The sequence below is a fragment of the Hemicordylus capensis genome, chromosome 10, assembly GCF_027244095.1.
Source record: "Hemicordylus capensis ecotype Gifberg chromosome 10, rHemCap1.1.pri, whole genome shotgun sequence".
NCBI classification, from domain to species: Eukaryota; Metazoa; Chordata; class Lepidosauria; order Squamata; family Cordylidae; genus Hemicordylus; species Hemicordylus capensis.
The window spans coordinates 5,710,566-5,733,740 of NC_069666.1; the positions used below are offsets into that span (position 1 = coordinate 5,710,566).

General features: G+C 45.3%; 1 protein-coding gene across 4 annotated transcripts in view; it reads left to right on the top strand.

Moving 5' to 3' along the window:
* Window positions 1-11,655: 11,655 nt before the first annotated feature.
* LRRC28 (leucine rich repeat containing 28) overlaps window positions 11,656-23,175 on the top strand; it is a 70,188-nt gene continuing 58,668 nt past the window's right edge. The window contains exons 1-3 of one of the 4 annotated variants that reach the window (XM_053271827.1): window positions 11,656-11,833; window positions 15,562-15,782; window positions 20,467-20,507. In XM_053271827.1, the coding sequence (XP_053127802.1) occupies window positions 15,591-15,782; window positions 20,467-20,507 (233 nt within the window). In that variant the 5' untranslated portion in view covers window positions 11,656-11,833; window positions 15,562-15,590. Of the gene's footprint in view, window positions 11,834-14,296; window positions 14,777-14,989; window positions 15,465-15,561; window positions 15,783-20,466; window positions 20,508-23,175 lie in introns of those variants that run through there. The other 3 variants (XM_053271828.1, XM_053271825.1, XM_053271826.1) reach the window with 3 other exon arrangements.

Here is a 23,175-nt window from a genome sequence, read left to right on the forward strand (position 1 = left end):
ATAGGAACCTAGGAAGCTGCCATATACTGAGTCAGACCATTGGTCTATCTAGCTCAGTATTGTCTTCACAGACTGGCAGCGGCTTCTCCAAGGTTGCAGGCAGGAGTCTCTCTCAGCTCTGTCTCGGAGATGCTGCCAGGGAGGGAACTTGGAACCTTCTGCTCTTCCCAGAGCGGCTCCATCCCCTGAGGGGAATCTCTTACAGTGCTCACACGTCTAGTCTCCCATTCATATGCAACCAGGGTGGACCCTGCTTAGCTAAGGGGACAAGTTATGCTTGCTACCACAAGACCAGCTCTCCTCTCCTGCTTAAGCTTGTTGGAATTGTAGGGATTTAGGAAGCTGAGCCAGACCTTGGTCCATCTGCTTCTGAACAGTGCACGGTTCAGTGCACTGTTCAACCCCTCCTGTATTCTTCTACCAAAGACAACTACAGGGCTCTGTGGTCACCACGAGTCGACACCAACTGGACGGCACAACTTTACAATGGACCCCATTCCTAAGCCGCCATTTTGCAGCTGGTGGACCTTCAAGTTCCAGTCAAAGGCAAAGTAGATTGCACAGGCCTGGTCCACACGGACTAATCAAAGTTCTCAAGGGCCTCGGCCAGAGGGCTTTCCTCCCTAACCTTGCAGCCTTTAATTCGAGATTGAACCTGGGCCCTTTTGCCAGCAAAGCATGTCCTTTGCTGCTGAGCTCTTGCTATATTCCCTCACTCTCTTGCCATGGATTGTGGCTTCCAGCTGCCTGCCAGTGCAGATTCTAATATAGCAGCGACGGAGAAAAGCAGATAACAGAGAGTTGTGCTTCCAGTCGCCTTCTAGCCTTCCTTTCCCTTTTAAGGAGTCCTGGGGTTTGTTGAGCAAGCTGGTTCGTCTTCTGTGGGCAGCGTTTTTGCTTTTAATTACAGAGGCAAAGCAAACAGCGGCCCATCTTCATGGTGGTGCTCATTTCTGCGAGTTGGGAGGGAAAGGAGCATCCACATTCACATTTCAAGCACCTTTTTTGGTCAACAGGCATGCCCTATACAGAATGCACAGGCCATCTTCCAGGATCCTCCTGCAGAGATGGGTCTCTTTTCTGGAGATGGGCAAAAGTCCCAAGCCTTTCCTTGTAGTTGTATGCCACCCTACGGACTAGTCCCCTCGTGATTCATTTCACATTATGACTCATCTACCTTTTCCAGAAAGTGTGTGTTCTTTTTAATATACGCTGTCTATCCAACCCACTAGGGGACTTGTGTCTTAAAATAACAAGGGCAGCTGTACCAACAAGCTTGGGTAACATCATAAGAAGAGCCTTGCTGGATCAGGCCCAAGGCTTGTTTCCCGTAGTGGCTCTTCAGATGCCTCTGGGAAGCCCCAAGCAGGAGATGAAGGAGGCATGCTCTCTCTCCTGCTGTTGCTCCCCTGCAACTGGTATTTGGAAGAATCTTGCCTCTTGGGCTGGAGGTGGCCTATAGCCACCAGTCTAGTAGCCCACGATAGACGTGTTCTCCATAAATTAGTGTAAGCCCATCTTAAAGCCATGTGGTGGCCATCACCACATCCCATGTCATAGAATCCTATAGATTAAATTATGTGCTGTGTGAAAAAGTGCTTCCTTTTGTCAGTCCTAAATTTCCTGGCAAGCGATTTCATGGGATGACTCCTGGTTCTAGTGTTGTGAGAAAATTTTCTCTCTGTCCACTCTATAATTTTATAGACCTCTATCACGGCTCCCTTCAACTGTCTCCCCCCAACTAAAAAGCCCCCGATGTTGTAGCCTTGCCTCATAAAGAAGGTGCTCAGAGTTCCTGATCTTCTTGGTTGCCCTCTTTTGCACTTTCCCCAGTTCTTCAATGTCCTGTTTTAATTAGGGGGGGACCAGAACTGTACACATGCAAAGGGCTAGAGGTTACTGAGTGGGGAAGGAGATTATTGCTTGCTCAGCCAAGCAATTGATGGAAGGAGAAAGGATCATGGAGTTGGGAGATGCTGTAAAAGAGTCAAGACTAGCAGCAAGACAGATAAAATCACTCCCCTATCTGTCGGCTACTTTGCATCCCTGCTGAGACCCTGGAGGGTGGGTACCAGGACAGTGTCCCAATGCATCCCTGCAGCATGACCCCACTGGCCAATACAATAAGCCCTAACAATAATCCAGAAGGTACATTGTACAAATATACTTGCATATCTCAGCATATCGCTTCACCCTCCAGCAACGTAATACAGAAAGAATGTGGTCTCCTTCAGCAAAGGCCTTCAAGTACACTGAGTTGGGTGTTTTAAGAGGTGGAAATTCTGAGATAAGCAGCAGGGGCCAGGGATGGCCCTTTCCCCAAAGCTATCTTCAGAAAATGTTCCAATGGCTTCATGCCTACTGAAGATGATGTAGCATGCCTTTTACAAATAGGGCTGCTGCTCAAGCCCTTCAAGAAATGTTGGGCAGTGCTAACAAGGGGCACCGGCTTAAGAAACAACAACCCACAAGGCCCTTCTTTTGAGCATCAGGCCTTTTTTTCAAGCTGTTGAAAGCAAGCTTTAGGGTGCTTGCAGCTGCTATGAAAATCCATGAAGCAAAAGGGTGCCAGAGGCTTGCAAAAAAGAAAGAAAGAAAGTAAAAAGTTGCTCCTGTTCTCTCTCCTGGTTATATTGTTGTGCATGGGATAGTGTTACCTAGGTCTCATTTCTGTTGGAAGAGAGCAAGTAGTGGAGGCTTAATGGCTTCTGAAAATATGTGCTTTGCTTGCAAATTTGCAAGTGGAGCATAAGAGGAGGGGGGGAAATCAGGGACTCCTTCAAGGCAGCAGACCTACTATCTGAATCTGACCCCCGGAGAGAGCCCTGCACCCCAGGGATTCTTTAAAGTGCAACCAGATACGCAGTTCTAGAAGGGAACATGCAGTTCTAAAATGGAAAGTAGTGTGGTTCAAAAATCCAAGTCTGGCAAAAGTTTCATTATGTTAGATGACGTAAAAAGTGACTCATAACAATTAGAAGAGGTAAAGTGGGTGCTCCGTGCTCCACTAGAACCCAGACCCTAATTGAGCCAGCGTGGTATAGTGGTTAGAGTGCTGGACTAGGACCGGGGAGACCCGAGTTCAAATCCCCATTCAGCCATGAAACTAGCTGGGTGACTCTGGGCCAGTCACTTCTCTCTCAGCCTAGCCTACTTCACAGGGTTGTTGTGAAAGAGAAACTCAAGTATGTAGTACCCCGCTCTGGGCTCCTTGGAGGAAGAGTGGGATATAAATGTAATAATAATAATAATAATGTCTCCTCCCCCTGCCAAAGATGCTTCCTGTAGCAGACTCCATGGCTGCTTCCCGTGGAGGGATGCTGAGCTCTATTGAGGAACACCAATGAATCATTCTGGACTATTAAGCAAATTAGCAACAGGAAGGAAGGAAGGGTAAACAGCCAACAGAGTAAAGCCATTGTCAAATGAAATACAATTGGGAAACATATCAAAGGACAAGTATTCCAGTTGGCTTCCCTTTCCACTTTCAGCCGGACAAAGTGATGTTAAGGAAACAAGACAGCAGGGGTATTCTTTATTCTGAGATGGTTGGACAAGCTGTATAACCGCCAATAATCCCTGTGGGCTTCAGTGTGTTGCAAAGAGTTTTTGGAAGGTGAATATAAAAATAGACACACTAACTGTAGAACAAACTTTGACAGGGAGTTCCAGGGACAGCTGTAAGACTTTAAAAGGCTTCATCAGGGAGAGAGTTTGCTCTCTTTGGGCAAATTGCCTTGCAAGTTCAATGCTCTCGTTTGCAGTGCGAAGTATTTTAACATAGGACGCTGCCTAATACCGAATCAGACATTTGGTCCATCTCGCTCAGTATTGTCTGCTCCAGGGATTCTCAGCGTTGGATTCCCCAGATGTTATTGGACTTCAGCTTGCATAATCCCCAGCCCCAGGGGCCTTTGGTTGAGGACTATGGGAGTTGAAGTCCAATAACATCTGGGGACCCAACATTGAGAATCCCTGGACTACCCCGACTGGCAGCAGCTTCTCCAAGGTTGCAGGCAGGAGTCTCTCTCAGTCTACCTTGGAGATACCAGAGAGGGAACTTGGGACTCTCCACGTGCAAATTCACTTCCTGGAGCAGCCCCGTCCCCTAAGGGGAACGTCTTCCAGTACTCACACATGTAGTCTCCCATCAAATGCAAACCAGGACCCTGCTTAGCAAAGGTGACCAAGCATGCTTGCTACCACCAGACCAGCTCTTCTCACAATGGGGCAAAGGAGCTTGGATTCACCCAACAGATGCAAGTCAGAATACTCCAGTGGGATCACTCAGGAATTAACTTGTAAGGGTGAGATTTCTAGGTGCATTTTTGAAAGTCTGGCTTTCTGTTCAACGGTGCTAAAAGCCTCAGATGGGAGAAAAACAAATCCATCACGGCAGTTCATGCGAACCCAAGTTCCCCATGATCCAAACCTGTTGGGCTTCAGCAAGGATGCTCCTTCAAATGCCTTCAGACCATAGGAACATAGGAAGCTGCCATATACCGAGTCAGACCCTCGGTCCATCTATCTCAGTACTGTCTGCACAAACTGTCAGAGGCTTCTCCAAGGTTGTAGGCAGAACTCTCTCTCAGCCCTATCTTGAGGATGCTAGGGAGGGAACTTGGGACCTTCTGCATGCAGGCGCTCTTCCCAGAGCAGCCCCATGCCCCTCATCCCCTAAGGGGAGTATCTTACATGGCTCACATGTGGTCTCCCATTCAAATGCAACAGGGTGGTGCCTGCTTAGCAAAGAGGACACTGCACGCTTGCTACCACAAGACCAGCTCTCCCCCCATGACCTAAGGCCTCAGAAATATGTAAAAAGGCCTCAAAAGATTCCCCCCCCCCCAAGAGGCACTAACTTTCATCTGAAGAAACCTATCATGTCTAATCAGGGTCAGGGCGCGTTCCAGACTAGATCCTACAGTGGGGTCAGGACATATCTCGGAAGTGTGCTTCCACCCTTCCTGTGTCGTGACACCGCAGTCCCTACGGGGACAGCAGGGTGCCATTCACATTTCCAATGCCTTGTTACGAATTTAATTGCTACAACAGAGAGCAAGGACGTCGTATATCCGTGAAAAAGTTGCTGGTTTTTTCGGGTTAGTTGCCGCGAGACTACTCCCTCGCTGTTTACGTTCTGAATGCGACTTGCCCGAACGGAGGCATTTTGCTGCTGTTACAGCAGCTAGGCTGGAAAGGGTCCAGGAGAACTTTGGAAGAAGGTTCACAAATGTACTGCATGGGAAACGTCTGGTGAAGAGGATGTCCTTATTTGGGTCAGAATGACCCACAGCAGGGGAAGCAGGGGTGGGTGGTGGGTGGGAGAGAAAGGGGTTTCACTTCAGTAAACATGGAAACATAGGAAACTGCCATATACTGAGTCAGACCATTGGTCTATCTAGCTCAGTATTGTCGTCACAGACTGGCAGCGGCTTCTCCAAGGTTGCAGGCAGGAGTCTCTCTCAGCCCTATCTTGGAGATGCTGCCAGGGAGGGAACTTGGAACCTTCTGCTCTTCCGAGAGCGGCTTCATCCCCTGAGGGGAAGATCTTGCAGTGATCACACTTCTAGTCTCCCATTCAGATGCAACCAGGGCAGACCCTGCTTAGCTATGGGGACAAGTCATGCTTGCTACCACCAGACCAGCTCTCCTCTCTGAGTTTAGTTAAACTCTCATGAGTTGAGTCTTCTCTTTGTATCACCTTGGGAGTTGAGAAGCAGAACTTGAGGTCTGTTGATCGGTTCTCTGGCTCTGTTGGTCCAGTCACTCCTCTCGTGGTACCAAAAAGCTTCAGCTTAGCGATGCCAAGCGCCAACTCTATCTGGGTGTAACTTACCTATATTAAAAATGTCACCTACGCAGCTCCGTTCAAGGCGTGGCCGTGTGCTGTAGCTTCTTAAATGTCTTGTATGCCGAATACGTTCCTCTCTGCCAGCTCTCTCCCCCTACATGGAGCCAAAGTGTTTATGCCACTGGGTGGCTGAGAACGGTCGGAGTTTGGTGGCCAATTTTCCTTCGTAATTTGTACAGCTCTCTGACAGGAGCGGGATCCAGCCCATTTAAGCAAAGGCCTGAAACTGCCAAATATTTAAGCCCATTTACAATACTCCCGATTGTTTTTTTAGCAGGATTGTGGAAGTGATTCCTCTCTAGGGAACAGCCAGTATTCATCCTGAAATGAGCCAGTTAGTCATCGTGAGACATGAAAGAAGAGACACAAGAAGAAGAAAAGGTATTGCAGTATTATTGCGACTTCAAATGCTAGAGTTTATATACTGCTTTGGAGTGTTCAAAATGCTCGACATCTCAGCAGTGGTGGATTAACAGAGAGGCAGAGCAGGCATTTGCCTATGGTGGCAAACAATGAGGAGCAGCAAAGTTTGCCCCTCCTCAAATTTTGCCGCCCCTCTCTGTGTGGCTGCAGCAAGGGTGGAGTGGGCAAGGAGAAAGTCCCCCCTTACAGCTTATATAAAAAAGGCAAACCTTTATTGTTTAAGGTAAAAGGGCGTCAAAAGCCTTTTTCCCCTATGGGCAGCAAAAAGCTTAATTCGCCCCTGCATCTCAGGAATCTTTACAACAACCCTGTGAAGTAGGTCAGCTTTGTTTTGCTAGTATTGGCAGTGGGAGGCTTCGTCTGAGAGGTCTGTCTAAGTCCAAACACTGAGTTTGTGGTGGAGGCAAGAGAGAAACCAAGGATTACCCACTTCACAACTTAGCCACATTTGCACGCTACTGTTATCGCTCATTTAAAAAACAATACATTATTCAGCGCTAACTGTGTGCATGGCAGTTTACGAAGAATGAGGTCCCTGCCAGAATGAGGTCCCTGCCCCGAGGTGCTCACAGTCTAAATGTCGGCAAAGGAAGACAACAGAGAAAGGGGGGGCAGGAGGAGAAGCAGTAAACAGGACCAGTCATTACAGAACTTGCAGTTCAGCTTCATTCCCTTTACTCTGCAAACTGCACCTTGATCCTGATTAAAGTAGTCCATTGGGTTTATCGTCTCTCGTTTATAGATTGGTGCAAAGCAAGCGCTATTTTCAGGCCTAGTCCTTGGGGCTGTTTCCTTTAAGGAGCTTGCATCTGTTGTCCTGGGGCTTCGGCAAAGGTCACAGGTTAATTTTGTATTGGGAAGATTGAAGCAAGGACAATTAACACGCTTCGTCAAGTACATGCAGAGTATTCCATTTAATAACCACAGGACAGTCCAGTCCTCAAAATAGGACTGCACACGTGTGGACCTGCAACAAAATGCCTCAGTATATTTCTGGCGTGCGTGTGTTACCTGAGCCCGTGCCCTTGGCATGGTGAATGTTTTCAGCGCCTCTCCCCTGCAGAACACAGGGACATAGGAAGCTGCCTTATACTGAGTCAGACCATTGGTCCATCTAGCTCAGTGTTGTCTACACTGACTGGCAGCAGCTTCTCGTTAAAACTAGGTAAACGTTAGACCCAAGACTGATAAGGCTGAGGAGGACTCTTCTCACAGCTGGATAGACTCCATGGGTGGGGTAGGGGTTGAATAGTCGCTTCGACACAACCTGCCAAAGAACAACACTTGCAAAATATTGCTTTTTTCCTGAGTTCTGTTGTTGTCGAAGCTGCTGGCTGTGTGGTAGGAAAGGGTCGCTAAATAAAGGTCCTCCTGACGCCTGCTGGGCGACATGCAGAGACTCCGTCTGAATACTTTTAAAAGCACACAACCTCGAAGAGGCTCAGTGCTGGAGTTCGAAGCGAAACACTTCCTAACAAGGCTGTTTTGCATGTTGGCCTTTAAAGGTTTACACTGAAGTGCACTTGGCCTCCCTGTGAGATATTCCATCGAATATCGTTTATGCAAAATCTGTAAACAGAACGGACATGTCTTTGGATGCTGGTTCAGTGCTGGGGAGGAGTGTTGAACGTTTGACAGCGGGTTGTCCTTGCCGGTTTGCCAACCGTGTATTATTTCAGATTGCAGCAAAGTGCAGTGAGAAAGTAATTGGAGGTGGATGCCCACAGCTCAGTCCAAGGAATGTTTTCTTGGAAGAAAATGCCATTGTGTTCAGTGGTGCTTGCTCCTGGGAAAGTGTGCATGGCTCTGAAGCCTTAGCAGAGGGTACCTTTTAAAAGTGGCGATTCTCTTTATTTAGCAGGGGGAGAGCAACTGGCCCTATCCATCCCCAGCACAGCATCTCTCCAGTGGCTGTTCCTGGTGTCTATATTATGTCTGTTTGTTTTTTTAAAGATTGTGAGCCATTTGGAGACAAGGAGCTATTTTCTATCTATCTATCTATCTATCTATCTATCTATCTATCTATCTATCTACGTTGGGAACTTTTGTTGAAAAGTGGTATATCAATATTTGTAGTATCCGTATCCTTTGGATTGGGGCTAACTAGGACCTACAGCAGTTTGTAGCATCAACCACTAAATGGTGTCTTCTTTTATGAACCCTTGCATCCTTTAGTAGTCTACGCAATTGTCTATAAGCCAGATCCTACCACACAGATGACTTAATGGATGTTGCTGCATCATCAAAGTGACTGAAGATATATAGACAAACTGCACTCTGGATCTACGGTTGTTTAGCTGTCCTTGTGATTGGCTCAAACAGAGCTGGCCCAGTTTTTTAAAAAGTATTGCGTCAAATTGAAAGTACAAATGATCAGCTAAGGAGCAATGAAAAACCCATCTGTTTGAGTAAGTTTTCATAGGAACATAAGAAGCTGCCATATACTGAGTCAGACCATTGTTTTATCTAGCTCAGTATTGTCTTCACAAACTGGCAGCAGCTTCTCCTGGGTTGCAGGCAGGAGTCTCTCTCAGCCCTATCTTGGAGATGCTGCCAGGGAGGGGACTTGGAACCTTCTGCTCTTCCCAGAGTGGCCCCATCCCCTGAGGGGAAGATCTTGCAGTGCTCACACATCTAGTCTCCCATTCATATGCAACCAGGGTGGACCCTGCTTAGCTAAGGGGACAAGTCATGCTTGCTACCACAAGACCAGCTCTCCTTCTTAGCCTTTCTTTAAGAACTCTGGAAGTATGAGAACAAAGCCCCGAAAGCAATGCCGTTGGAGAGTTGTATATAACCTTAGAAGCGTTCGAGCAGCGGCACATTACAAGCCACCAAGAGGCCAAGTGCATTTCTCTTTGGAAATATGATCAGCAGCACCTTTTCATGCTGCGTGTAAGTGATCTGCTTGTAAAGGACAGTCAGGGCATGAGCTTAGTGCCTTCTGTGCCTACACCCCTGCAGAAATCTAACATTACATTTGCGATGTATTTCAAGTTGTGTGGTTTGGTATTGAATAACTTTCAGACCTTTCGTTCACAACTCTCTTTCTCTTGTATCCGCAGTCCTCCTGCGGTCTCTGAGCCTGGATGGTTTTAAAACTAGGGATGTGTACAAAACCCGTTTCTAAAACTGAATCGCAGCACATCCCTTTAAAACAGAGGGATTGCACATCCCTTGTAACACGGAGGAGAGCAGGTCCGTACCTGCTCCTCATCTGCTCCCCACCACTTCTGTAATTGTGGTGCTCACCACCCCAGCTATGCTCCAATGGTCTGACTCGGTATAAGTCTTACACCCCTGATCCATCTAGCTCAGTATTGTCTACCCAGACTGGCAGCGGCTTCTCCAGGGCTGCAGGCAGGCGTCTCTCTCAGCCCTCTCTTGGAGACTGAACTGAATGCTGGCCATTTGGTATGCAGGAGCGCCACCTACTCCTCAGTACAGAGTACTCGTCAAAAGACTGCTGCTGACTTTGAAGAAGTGTAAACAACACGGATGAGTCACCATTTGTCAACGCTCAGTTAAGCATTGCTGTACCAACACAACTGACTAATAAAATAATCTGGCCATCAGGAAGATAAATAGAGAGGCACTGTGCTCTTTAGTTACACAGAGCTTTGATCTGCCTGGAAAAATACAATAATGCTGCCACGTTAGTGCTGCACAGAGAAATGTATCGGGGCACTGAATTGGGGCACCCTCCAGAAGAAAATAGAAGATCCAGGGATTTTAAGTGTTTGGGTGTTCTTGAAATATAGATTATTGGGGAAAGGAAAGGGGGTGGAAATGCTAGAACAGAAAGGTGTGTGTGTGTATATATATATAATGTACACTGTAATTAAGAAAGTTTGGGGAAAGGTTAAGTAAGATTAATTTCCTGACTATTTGCTCATTACCCTGTTGCTAATAAGCAACTTGCAAATATTTAATACTGCTAACACCAGATTTGGAAAGTGCTACAAATCTGTTGGAATCAATCCTACCAAGACTGATTAAATAACCACCTACTGTATAAGCATGTGTTAACTTCGAAGTAAGCCATTTCTAAATACAGATGCTTCTTGAATACAGATTCATTTTAAAAGGCAGGCTTTCATAAAGAACACCGTGTCTTAAAAGTGAGGAAGATTGTCTAAGGGGAAATGCTCATTTCCCCTTCGTGATCTGAAAAATAATTGTCTTCCCTTTCCTTCCTTCCTTCTTTTGGTAACCTCAACAGCAATTACTAATGGAAGAGAAGTGTCAGAAGAATACTGAACATGTATTTGGCATAATTTATTGTAGATGGAGCAAGTTCAGAACAAGTGCCAGTCAATCCTACAAGGTTCCTTTGCAAAGTTCATACATTTCCTAAACTGAAAGCTGGGAAAGTTAGGGCTGACAAAAGGAAGTGCTTCTTCCCACAGTGCATAATTAACTTATGGAATTATCTGCCACAGGATGTGGTGATGACCACTAGCTTGGAAGGCTTTAAAAGTGGCTGAGACGAAATCATGGAGGACAGGTCTATCAATGGCTACTAGTCTGGTGGCTATAGGCCACCTCCAGCCTCGGAGGCAAGATGTCGCTGAATACCAGTTGCAAGGGAGCAATGACAGGAGAGGGGGCAAGCCCTCACTCCCTGCCTCTTGCCTTATCAGAGGCATCTGGTGGGTCACTGTGTGAAACAGGATGATGGACTAGATGGGCCTCCTTGGGCCTGATCCAGCAGGGCTGTTCTTATGTAACTGCTTGAGGACCACAATGTGGGCAGCGGCCTGGTTCACAGAATCATTCAAATCTTTAATGTGGGTTAGCAACAGCATGATTGTCTGAACCCATGCCAAGGTGGTTTATGGCCAGAGATGAATCTGAGATTTCCACCTTGGCATGGGTTCACACGATCATGCTAATTTGGGTAACCCACACTGAACCTAGGTTTGAATGGTTGTGTGAGCTAGGCCAAAGTAATTTCTAACATTGGCCAACCAGGGTTTCTGCCTGTATCTATTGCAGGGGCCCAATCCAGATCAGGTTTGTGGCAGATAGGGGGTGGGTACTCCTCCCCCCCCACACCATTTCCCCACTGAAAATCACCCCACAGTAGCTATAGATCCTCAAAGGTGCCATTTGCTGCAATTATGCCATCGGGGCCTTTACAGTTGACCCGGGGGCAGCAGGAAGATGGCATAGTGACTAGTTGACCCAGCTCTGAAAAAGGTAACTCCTGGGCCAAGCTCTTTCTTGTTCTCAAGAGCACAGAATAAACAAAGTGACTGCGGATAATTCGGTGGCATAGTCAGCAAGAGGCCTACACATGGCTTCGTTCCAGGATCTGGACAGAAATAACCCTTCTATCCCTTCGTCTTTGCAGGATCAGGTTTCCCACTACTCAACTTGGCATGTAGTTTATGACCCAGTAAAAGGCAGAACCAAGTCCTTGGGGTGTAGCTGTATCACCTGCAACTTAAAAAGAAGTCTTGGTAAATCTGTCCCTCAAGACCAGTGACTGTATCGAAGAAACACTCATTTCATATTGTGATGATAATGTAGCTTCTCTGCCCAAAAGAACAGGTGAGTAAGAATTTAGGCTGAAAAGAAATTAAGGATGCAGAACTTTCTGGCCCCAAGTATATAGACCGTAGTATACATTCTACACACATGTAAGAATTTTGTATCCAAGTAAAGCCTTGAAGAATGACCATACAATTCTAAGCAAGCTGAAATTGATTCTGACTTCCTTATTTGATGTATCAAGAATGGGAATTCCATTGATTTATCTGTGAATGACGAATTAGGATTTGAATCCCAGTCCCATAAGCTTGGGGTGAATCAAACATCCAGGCCAATGAAAATTAGGAATTAGGAACTAGAAACTAACTTTAGCTTTACCTGATCCTTCAGAGGACAGATAATCTTGTGACAAAGGGTTTTTAAATCTAGCATCCACTTCTGCTCCAGGTTTCCCCTCCCTTAATTGGCAATAAATAAGTGGCATATGTCTATGTTTTAGCAAGCAAGCAGCAGGGATGGTATCTGAATTATGGAACAATATTAAACTGAAAAGCTAGCGCCAGGCAGACATGGCCTGGATACCCTCCTTTTATGGACCAGTACTGGTTAAGAAATTATTTGCTTCTTATGGATTATCCTGCAATACATTATGCCCATATATGTAATTTATCCACACTCTGTCTTGGATTTAAAAGTTTCCATTCAACACTTCTGAGTGTCTACTTAAATTTCCTAAAGAGATTGGCATTCACCAGAGCAAAAAAGAAAGATTATAGCAAAGTGCTGGAAAGGCATAAAAACAGCCTTCCTGGATCAGGCCCAAGGAAGCCCATCTAGTCCAGCATCCTGTTTCACACAGTGGCCCACCAGATGCCACTAGGAACCTACAGGCAGGAGTTGAGGGCAGGGTGAGGAAGGCAACAAAGTGTTTAGATTTTCAGAGAGACTACTCCAGCACTTCAGCACAGCAAGACTTCACTTAAGGAGACAGTTTGTTTGTTTGTTTGCTTGTTTGTTTGTTTGTTTATTACATGTATAAACCACACCATCCAAAGGCTCTGGGCAGTGTACAACAAATTTAAGAAGACATAAAAACACACACCATTTAAAACACAGTGCTAAAAACAATATAAAAACAATTAAAAAACAAAAACCATTTAAAACAAATTAAAATACTTTAAAAACAATTTACAATAAAAACAAGTTTGAAGAAAAACAGGATGTGACAATGTGTAAGTGCTTTTGTGCTGGTGCAACAACACTACACTGCAAAGAGTCAGAGTCGCATTTTGCAAACTGGCCTCCGCCATGTCCTTTACCAGGAACAATTTTCACTCGCTCCTCTTCCCAGCTATTTGGTTTCATATCCAAGCTGAAGAAGAGTTATGTGAAACTCAAAAGCTTGCTAATTTCTGTGTGACTTCCAGCTAGTCCTCATGACAGACTTATGCTACAGCTACCATTTTAAAAAGAGGTGTTCTTAACTAAGAGTCCAGCCACAAACATGGCGGTGGGGAGGCTAATTTGAGCAGAGGTGGAAGAATCCCCACCCCCAGTTAATAAATTAAAGGGAGTGATAGTTCTCCTGCATTTAAAAGCTCACTGCTGGCCTTTAAGAGAGCCCTAAAAATTTATTTGTTTGGTCTGGCCTTCTGCAGCTTGAAAAGTGTTGTTGTTTTTAAAGTATTTTAATTGGTTTTAAATGGTTTTAATTGCTTTTGAATTGTTTTTAGCAGTGTGTTTTGAATTGTGTGTTTTAATGTCTTTTAAAAAGTTGTTGTACACTGCCCAGAGCCTCTGGATGGGGGAGTTTATAAATATAATAAATAATAATAATAATAATAAATAAATTTACTGTTGTAATAATGCTTTATTATTTACTCGCCCCGGGGGACTTTGGAACGCTTCTTCACTATATTAGAGCCTCCTCCTTCTCTTGAGGACCTGAAAACATACCTGCTTAGTCAGGCTTTTAGTTTATAGTTTTAAAGTTTTGCGTTTTAGAGTCTTTATCTGTATTTCAAACTGTTTTGTGTCAATGTTTTGATGGTTGTGTTTTCAGGTTGTGAACTGCCCAGGGGCTTCCTGATGGGGGCAGTATAAAAATGCATTACATTCATTGATTCATTCGATTTCTATACCGCCCTTCCAAAAATGGCTCAGGGCGGTTTACACGGAGAAATAAAAAACAAATAAACAAGATGGAAATACAAGCATTAAACAAACAAACCATCTGAGCAACCAGCTGGAGGGGCGGGGCCAAAAGATCTCCCCGCCCACAAGCCAGGCGGCTATTGGTCGGAGAGCTGGGCAGGCGGGCTCCAAAGGGGCAATACGCCAGAGCGCCCGCCTTCGTCTCTGAAGGGCGGCCAATCTGATGCTTTCCAGCTGTTGTGGGACCACAACTCCCAATCAGCATTGCGTCTGGGCATGCTGGGAATTGTTGTCTAACAACAGCTAGAGAACCGCAGTTTGGCTAGCCTCTAAGCACTGGTTCTTAACGAGGTGTCCGCCGGATGTTGATGAACTACAACTCCCGGCAACTCCCAGCAAAGAAGTGCCGCCCTGCTCTCGAGTGATAGAGGAAGACGAAGGGGAGGGAAAGAGCAAGCTTTACATTGACTGTTATTTATTCCGTCATTTCTATCGTTCCGTTCATGCTCTGAACCAAGTCCACCCTTCCAGAAGCAACGGACCACCCGTGTTTCCCCGGAAGCGTAGTGGGAGTCCAACACTCTAGCCTTCCGTAGAATGTCTATCTCTATGCTGGGCGACGTCTTCCTCCGTCGCCCAGGAGAGGTGGAGGAGGAGGCGCCCGGAAGTCTCGCGAGGCTTCGCGGCGGGGGCTCCCCATCCGTGCTCTCCCTCCCCCGCTCGACCGGATGTTGATGTTGCCGGGGCCTTCCCCTCCCACTTCCGCTACGCCCCTCTGTCAGCGCCGGCGTTGCCTGCGGGCGAGGCTCCTGCCCGCTCCCACTTCCCCAGCATGGGGGGCGCGGGTGGGTAAGTACCGCGCCCTTCCTGATCCCCCTTCCCTTGGCGGCCCTGGCTTCCGCCGTCCCCCTTTGGGCCCTGGGCCTGGTTACCATGGAGACGCTGGGGGGTACTCCGCCCCCGGCAGTGCCGCCTTCCCGTGTTCCCTCTCCCAGGGATTCCCCAGATGTTGGTGACTACAATTCCCAGCATACCCAGCTGCAGTGGCTTTTGCTTGGGGGTTATGGAAATTGTAGTCAATAACATCTGGGAATCTCTGAGAGAGGGAATACTGCCGCCTTCCTCCATCTGCTGGGTGCGAATTAAACCCTACTCCATCATAAAGAAGAAAGAGGCGTCTTGGTCCAATGCCACTGTTTCAAGAATATTATTTATTTTATTTATTTTTTACATTTCTGTCCCGCTCTTCCTCCAAGGAGCCCAGAGCGATGTACTACATACTTGAGTTTCTCCTCACAACAACCCTGTGAAGTAGGTTAGGCTGAGAGAGAAATGACTGGTCCAGAGTCACCCAGCAAGTATTATGGCAGAATGGGGATTTGAACTCGGGTCTCCCCGGTCCTAGTTGAGCTCTCTAACCACTACACCACACTGGCTCATTAGTCCAGGAATAGCTTCTCATTAGTCCAGGAATTCTCCAACTTGGGTCCCCAGATGCTGTTGGACTTCAACTCCCATCATACCCATCATTCTTTAGGTAGATTCACACGTCAACTATTCTCAAGAAAATGCTGCTAGAAAAAACAAGTTAAGAGCCTAATCGAAATGCTGCCTATCTTTGCTTTCCCTTCTAGAAATGATCAGTTTTGTCTAGCGTTATAATATGGTGGCTGGGACAGTTTCTGCCATGGCATCGGAACTTTGTAAAACAATCTTGGAGGCAAAGCTTGAAAGACACAAGAACTTATTCTTAAACTACCGAAATCTGCATCACTTTCCTTTGGAATTGCTGAAGGATGAAGGTCTGCAGTACTTGGAGCGACTTTATATGAAAAGAAATTCTTTGACTTCCTTGGTAGGTAGTTTTTCGACACTCTGTAACTAGCAATATGCTCATCGCTGTGATGGGTGTGTCCTGGAAGCAGTCCTGGAGTTCAGTGCTTTTCTCTTTCCCCAGTAAACTGCAACAGTACGTTTATGTGAGAAAGAATAAAAGGGTGCACTTGAGAACAGTAATAGGGTAGATGACATTTCTGTTGCATGCCTCGGGTGACCCCAGGTATCTGCAGCGCCCTTTCCTGAGTTCTGCTTCATGGTCACACTGGACTGACATTGTGTTATGAACTGGCTTTCATCTTTATGTAAGTTGTGATGGAAAATGTTGAATTTTAGAAAGCATCCTCTTGCAAAATGTTGTTTGTCCTACTGACAAACTTCTTGCAAAGAAAATGTGGCTAATCTAGATTTCACAGTGTGAAAAAAGTTCAAATTGTAAGTTGGTTTTCAGGACACTAATTGTGCGTTACAGCTATGCTTCTGTGAAGGCCATCTACTTTGAGTTTAGGTTAAGGAAATGTGTGCTCCAAAGGCATAATTCTTATGGAGGTAATAAAACTGTGTCTGAGCTGCGTCCAGATTGTGTCCAGATTGCTAGTGAGAGATAAAGTGATTGAGTATTCTCTCATGGGGAGGGGAGTTCTAGTAAACTAGCACACTGTGCAGAAGCCTAGTCTAGAACTTTTCCCCTTGGCATGTTACTTTACAGTATGGAAATAAAGCTTTTGAGGAGTTTTCTGTCATGCAAGTCCTCCCCTGCAGTCTGAAGTGATGCATCCCAGGTACAGGTTTATCCACTCAGTGAAAACTAGGCCAAGGAGTGCCCTGTGAGGACCATATTGTTCTGACTCTCTAACCTTAGGAGAGCTGACTGTGAAACACGAAGCAAATTCTATGAAGCGTGAAGTCGCTTCACATGTAGATGTTCTTCTTAGTTCAGAATTCTCCCATCTTCTTTATTTGGATGTGTGCCCCCTCCACTGAGGAATGGGAATCCTAGAACAGTTTTGCAGCTGCCTGACAGCGAGTGTTTTGTGGTGCATCTTCCAGGCATATTTTTCCACCCCGACAGAGCAGAATTTGAAGAAACTTAGAAGGATATATTTGAGTGCATAAATGTATCGCCTTTCTGAGTCTTTCTGGCTTTCCCATAGCTCTTGGTTTCTGCAGAAGCAAATTTAAGTACCTCTTTGAATCTGCTGCATCTTTGGCCGCCTCATCTGCACTTCTTTTGTGCTTGTTTAGGAGAGCATCATTCTAATGACATCCTTTTGTATTGGGAGCCACGAGGGAGAGTTCTTCTCCCTAAACTGCTGTTGAGCAAAAGGGACTAGGCTTTCTCTTAATCCCTTATCTGTTATGGCTAAGCAGGTGACGTAAGGTAAAAGGGGGATGGGATGGAGAGAGTGTTTTCTTTCCCCCTACTCTTTTCTCTAACAAGTGTATCGGTGGCTCTGAGAGTGGAAATGGTGAACAAGGACTACTAGTCAACAGAGGAAAGTATCCCCACCTAAGCTGTTCTTTTGTAACATAAGGTTTGCTGGCTGGTATAGAATAACAAAGATTCTCTCCAGAAGAGAAGTAGTGATTCACTCCACTTTAAATCAGGTAGCCCTGCTCTCTGGAAGCTTCCTCCTTGAAGAGCCAGGGTTGCAGACCATTGAGAAGCTACTTCAAGAACCCTGCACTTGCTGGCCTCCTGGTATTCCTATGTTGTTGCAAGCTTCTGGGCTTTGTTAGTAATGGCTATGGAATAAGGCTTGAGTTAGACGCTCACCTGTTGCAAGAGGTGTTGTTCCAATGGGAGAGGAAACAGTCAGCAGTTATTATTTTAGTTTTTGTTTTTATGGTCATTGATCAGAATGGGAATATTTATTTTTATTTATTTATTTTTACATTTATATCCCGCTCTTCCTCCAAGGAACCCAGAGCGGTATACTACATACTTGAGTTTCTCCTCACAACAACCCTATGAAGTAAGGTAGGTTGAGAGAGAAGTGACTGGCCCAGAGTCACCTAGCTAGTATCATGGCTGAATGAGGATTTGAACTTGGGTCTCCCTGGTCCTAGTCCAGCACTCTAACCACTACACAATGCTACGCAGCAATGCTCTGCCATGATCTGCTCCTCTTGTAGAATCTAACTCCAGGTATAATGAGGATGTGTGTGAACTGGCAAGGTCTTCCTTTCAGAATTTTCAGAGGGAGCTGAGTCTCAGTTGGCTGCTTAACTAAAGTTCAGCTGAATACAGGTGAACCCCATTATCCACATGGGTTAAACTCTGCAGGGGAACTGTGAATATCAGCACCATGGATAGCCGGGCATTGAGGCAATGGGAAAGGGGGGGGAGGGTTAGATTTCTGGAGACGGGGGGAAAAGGGCAGAAGGGGGCAAAAAATGAGGGGTGCATGTCATGAACGAAAGTGCCCTATCATGCTCCGTGCGTCTCCAGCCTCCCACAGCAAATGACAAATCATTCTGATAATGCAGAAAGCTTTTACAACAAAATTTAGGGATTAGTAAATGGGCATAATATGAATATTAGCAAGACCTTATACTTTTTAAAATTAAAGTCAAAGATTTCTTCACTTAGTTTTAAGAATAAGAGGAAACAGAATTCAGTATGAATAATCAATACTGAGTTAAATTAAATATATGCTTGTACATGAAGTAATGCTCACAAGCATATCAGCGCAGGAGCAAATTTAAAACTGTCACCTTGGCAACACTTAGTTAAATAGCAGTTCAAGTAAACCTGAATAAAGTCTAATAAACTCTTAACCTAAAATGCTCACTGCTAACACAGGACACACTGATATCACCTGTTTTAGCAAATCTAAGCATTCTCCCCATTTATTCTTACATTGTGTATAACAGAGCACGAATAAGCGTTTCCTCCTGTGCTTAAAACTAAATGAAGAAATCTTTGACTTTTAAAAAAATCAATGTGCTATGTCTTGCTAAGTAATCATGGTACCTAAAGTGTGAGTTTGTTGCTATCGTGCTCTGATTGTAAGCAATTTAAGAATAAATGGGGAGAAAGATTAGATTTGCTAAAACAGGTGATATCAGTGTGTCCTGTGTTAGCAGTGAGCATTTTAGGTTAAGCGTTTAATAGACTTTATTCAGGTTTACTTGAACTGCTTATTTAACTAAGGGTTGCTAAGGTGACTGTTTTAAATTTGCTCCTGCGCTGATATGCTTGTGAGCATTACTTCATGTACAAGCATATATTTAATTTTAAACCAAATAACAAAGAAACAAGAATATCCGGTGTCACTAACACTACATAAATACTTGGATAAGATGTTCAGCATGAACACCCCACTAGGTGGAACCCAAAACTTGGATTTCTACATCATGGCAGCCCCACATGCAAAGCAAGCCCGAGGAGATTGGATAGTGCGTCTGGCTATGGACAAGGCTTCACATGTTCTACAAGTAGTGTAGTTTGAAAAAAAACGGGGGCTGCAGGACCTCTCAGAAGGGCTGCAGCTAATGCCTATTGAAATGGTTCTCTATCTGACCCACCCTAAACAGAAAACATCCAACCAAAATTCAGTGTGATATAGAACTACCATGCATGACCTCTTTCCTACGTGAGGACACCTGTGTCGGAAAAACCTGCACGTGTTTGTGAATTAAAGGGGGCATGAGAGGTACATGAATTGGGCTGCTGATAACTTTGTATTATTTCCCCAAAACTTGGGCTTCAGATGTCCTAGAATCGAGCTCCCGCCCCACAACGAAGGGAGTACGTGGCTGCCAGGAATACTGTGGCAATCAATCAGTTCATGAAATAGGACCCATGTGGAGTCTTGTAAGGCAAAACTAACACCATGCGCTTCACACGGAAATCATGTGACACGGCTGCTGTAACACAATCCCTTGTAAAAGGTTGCTTTAGAAGATTGCCTTGTTTAAAACACCTCTGCCCGTGTGGCGAATGCACTGCAGTGATTTAAAAGTGTCCAGCATACTGGTTTACCACTAAAGAAGCCAATATGCTTAATACAGCCCATTGTATCTGTTACAGGTTCTTCTAGGATAATTTGAATTTTTAAAAAGGTATTACTAATCTGTTAGGCGATAAAGCATATTGAAGGTTGGTGACTTTCTCTACGTTATCAATGGGTTGAATTGGGAGATGTAATTATGTTGCAGAGTTGCATTCCATCGGCTGTCACACCTGTTCATAAGTTGACAACTTGATTTATTAGCTTGAGTCACGTATACTTTTGTTAGAGTTATCGCTTCCAGCTGCATTTTGGAAGCTCGCTGTTCCCTCTTCCCATCTTGATCTCTTTGGGTCTTCTCGGTGGTTTGGGTCTTCTTGGTGGTTTTAAATTGTTTTAAGGTTTTTATTTTTGATTTGTTTTACCACCGAGAGACAGAAGTTTGGGTTGGTGTACAAATTTGAAAAATAAAATAATAAATTGAAATAATCAAATAGAGGCATCCTAGTATATGTCTAGTGACAGTTATGGTTGGTTGTCCAGTTGTAGGCCGGGTTGCATTAACAATCCCAAATAGGGTGATTGGACATGTGAAATAGTTTTCTGCCTTGTTCAGGCCTCTTGACACACACACAGAACAGAGATGAGGAACTCTCAAATTGGGCAGACTGGTTTGTGAATTATGTACTAAGTGTGCTGTCTTTCAAAAAAAGCTGAATAAAGATTTTATAATTTTGTGTCTTATAGCCAGAAAACCTTGCCCAGAAGCTTCCAAACCTTGTGGAACTGTAAGTGTGCTATGCTTTGTTACTTACAGTAATGTGCTAATCAAAATATTTCTTTAAAATAAATGCGGATGCTTATAGATTAGTATCTATAAGCTTCCCCCCCTCCAGCCCCCCATTACTAAAAAGCTGGTCGTCTTTGGCCTGATCTATATTGATGTACTTTTCTGTGACCTAATTTCATTCCTGTGCTGTGTTTCCACCTGTGCTTCTCAATTTTGAACAGCAGCTTGGTCAAACAACTGTTCTTCATTCAGTCTACCATAACTGGGTCTCTTTGTTCAGGGAACTCACAAATACCGTCATCCCTTGCCAACCACGGTTTTACCAACCATGGTTTTGAGTATATGCCAAGAGGAAATTGTGACAGTTCTTGCCAACTGCGATAGGGATGTGCATGAACCGGTCCGGAGGCCATTATAGAGGCCTCCGAACCGGTTCGAACGTGGCCCGGACTGCGGTTCCGCGGTTCCATGTACATCCCTAAACTGCGACCCACTTATCCGCAGTTGGCGAGGTTTTTTAGTGATGGGGGGGTTTCAGCAATTTTGGGGGGTTCAGAGGTTGATCTGCTTGTTCCACTTGGTGACTCTTGGTGACCCTGCTGACCCGTGCCAATTTAAAATGTCTTTGAGTGATTTTTTTTTTTAGAGGGGGAGGGGTAATTTTTTTTTTCAGCGATTCAATCTGCTGATTCTTCTTGGTGACTCTTGGAGATTTTACTGGGTTTGGGGTGATTTTTAAAGCATCTTGGGGGGCATTTTTCCTTTTTAAAGGTCTTTTTGTGGCCATGGTCCCCCTAACCCCCTGTTTCCCATAGACTTTAATGCCTCACCAACTGCACATTTGCCAACGGCAAGCTTTTGCCAGAACGGAAGCCTAGCGGTCCGCAAGTGATGACTGTATACTCTCAGAAAAAGTAACGTTTACATTTTGACCCAGAGCAGTAATTTTTGAAGATTCTCTTTGTAAATTGCTGCCTGAATTTAGTGCCCAAGTGTGCATTAGTAATCCTTGACGGTGTGTGTCTTGTTCATGAGTGCGAAGGCTCCTTTATGTGTAGGTTAAGAAAGTAAGCATTGCCTTGCTGATTTGGAGCAAAGTGCTTCTCTAGTCCAGGATTCTGCTTCCCATAATGGCCAGCCTGATACTTGTAAGACGTTCACAAATGGGGCTTGAAGATACTGTATACTGCCTTTGGACATGGAGGTTCCACTTAGCTGCCAAGGCTAATCACAGTTGATGAACATGGACCTGCCACTGTAAGAACTATGAAGGTCTCTTGCTATAACCCAAGGCACTTCTTGAAGTCATGTGATCATTAGAAGACAGTGGTGTCTGTGTTTTTTCTTCAGCGATTTCGGTCAGCACGGCAACTGGGAAGAATTTACCTCATGCCATTGTGTAAATGGCCACCTAGGAGTTTGGGCTGCATCAGTAGCTGCAATCATAGGAACATAGGAAGCTGCTTTGAACTGAGTCAGACCCTTTGTCCATCTAGCTCAATATTGTCTATCCAGACTGGCAGTGGCTTCTCCAAGGTGGCAGGCAGGAGTCTCTCTCAGCCCTGTCTTGGAGATGCTGCCAGGGAGGGAACTTGGAACCTTCTGCATGTAAGGATGCAAATGCACTTCCCAGGGCAGCCCCATCCCCTAAGGGGAATACCTTACAGGGCTCACACATGTGGTCTCCCATTCCATTGCAAACCAGGGTGGGCCCTGCTTAGCAAAGGGGACAATCCATGCTTGCTCCCACAAGACCAGCTGTCTTCCCTCGCCCCCCCCCCCATCATGGGCATCTGCAGGGCTGAGGATATCTCGGGGCAAGGAGGCACTTAGGACCCCGTGAGCCAGGTAACCAAGGGGTGTAGTCATAGCCTCTGGCTTTTTGAGCTTGGCCCTCGGAGAGGTGCACCTTCCTGGCGTTTGCATCGGCAATGCGGTTAATCGTTGTTACAGGCCACTACAGTCTGCAGCTTGCTCAAGCTGCAGTCTTGCCTCAGCTTGTCCGGGGCAAGTTCTGTTTTATAAGGCCGCCGAAGTCCGCCTTGTGTGATTGGCTTCACGTTTTTGCCACCAGGCATGTGCAAAATACTATCTGATGAGGCCACAAGACAACCTTACCTGAAGTGAAAGGTTTAGGGAGGGTAGCTTGGAGCAGCTCTGGAAACACGCCTTGACACACCAGACATTCTCTCGTCTTCATTATGTCGTGCCCCCAAACGCTTTTCTGTGCATGTCTTGTTTTTTACTGGACTTTAGATGCATGGCATCTGCATACAGGGTGAATAGTAACTAATCTAGTTCATGGTTATCAGATAGTAAAAACCTAACTGAATAGCAAATGAGAAAAAATTAAAGCAGCCGTCAGTAGGATGAAAATCCACTTGCTGTAGCTCTTCCCCTCCATTACTTTATGAGGGTTGGACAGCAACAGGATTCTGACTTCCCGAACAGGCCTGTTGTTGGAAAATTAATTTTATTCCACTTACCGGTATATCTGTCTAGCCAAGCTTCAAAGTGCATCGTGTTGGTACTTTTCCAGCATGGAAAACGTTAGCTTGGCCTTCAGATCTGGATTGGTTTTCTTTTTTACGACTTTGAAGTGAATTGGCGAGCAACATTTACTTGTAATTTTCTGATTATAATACACTTCCCCTCCCTTTTAATAA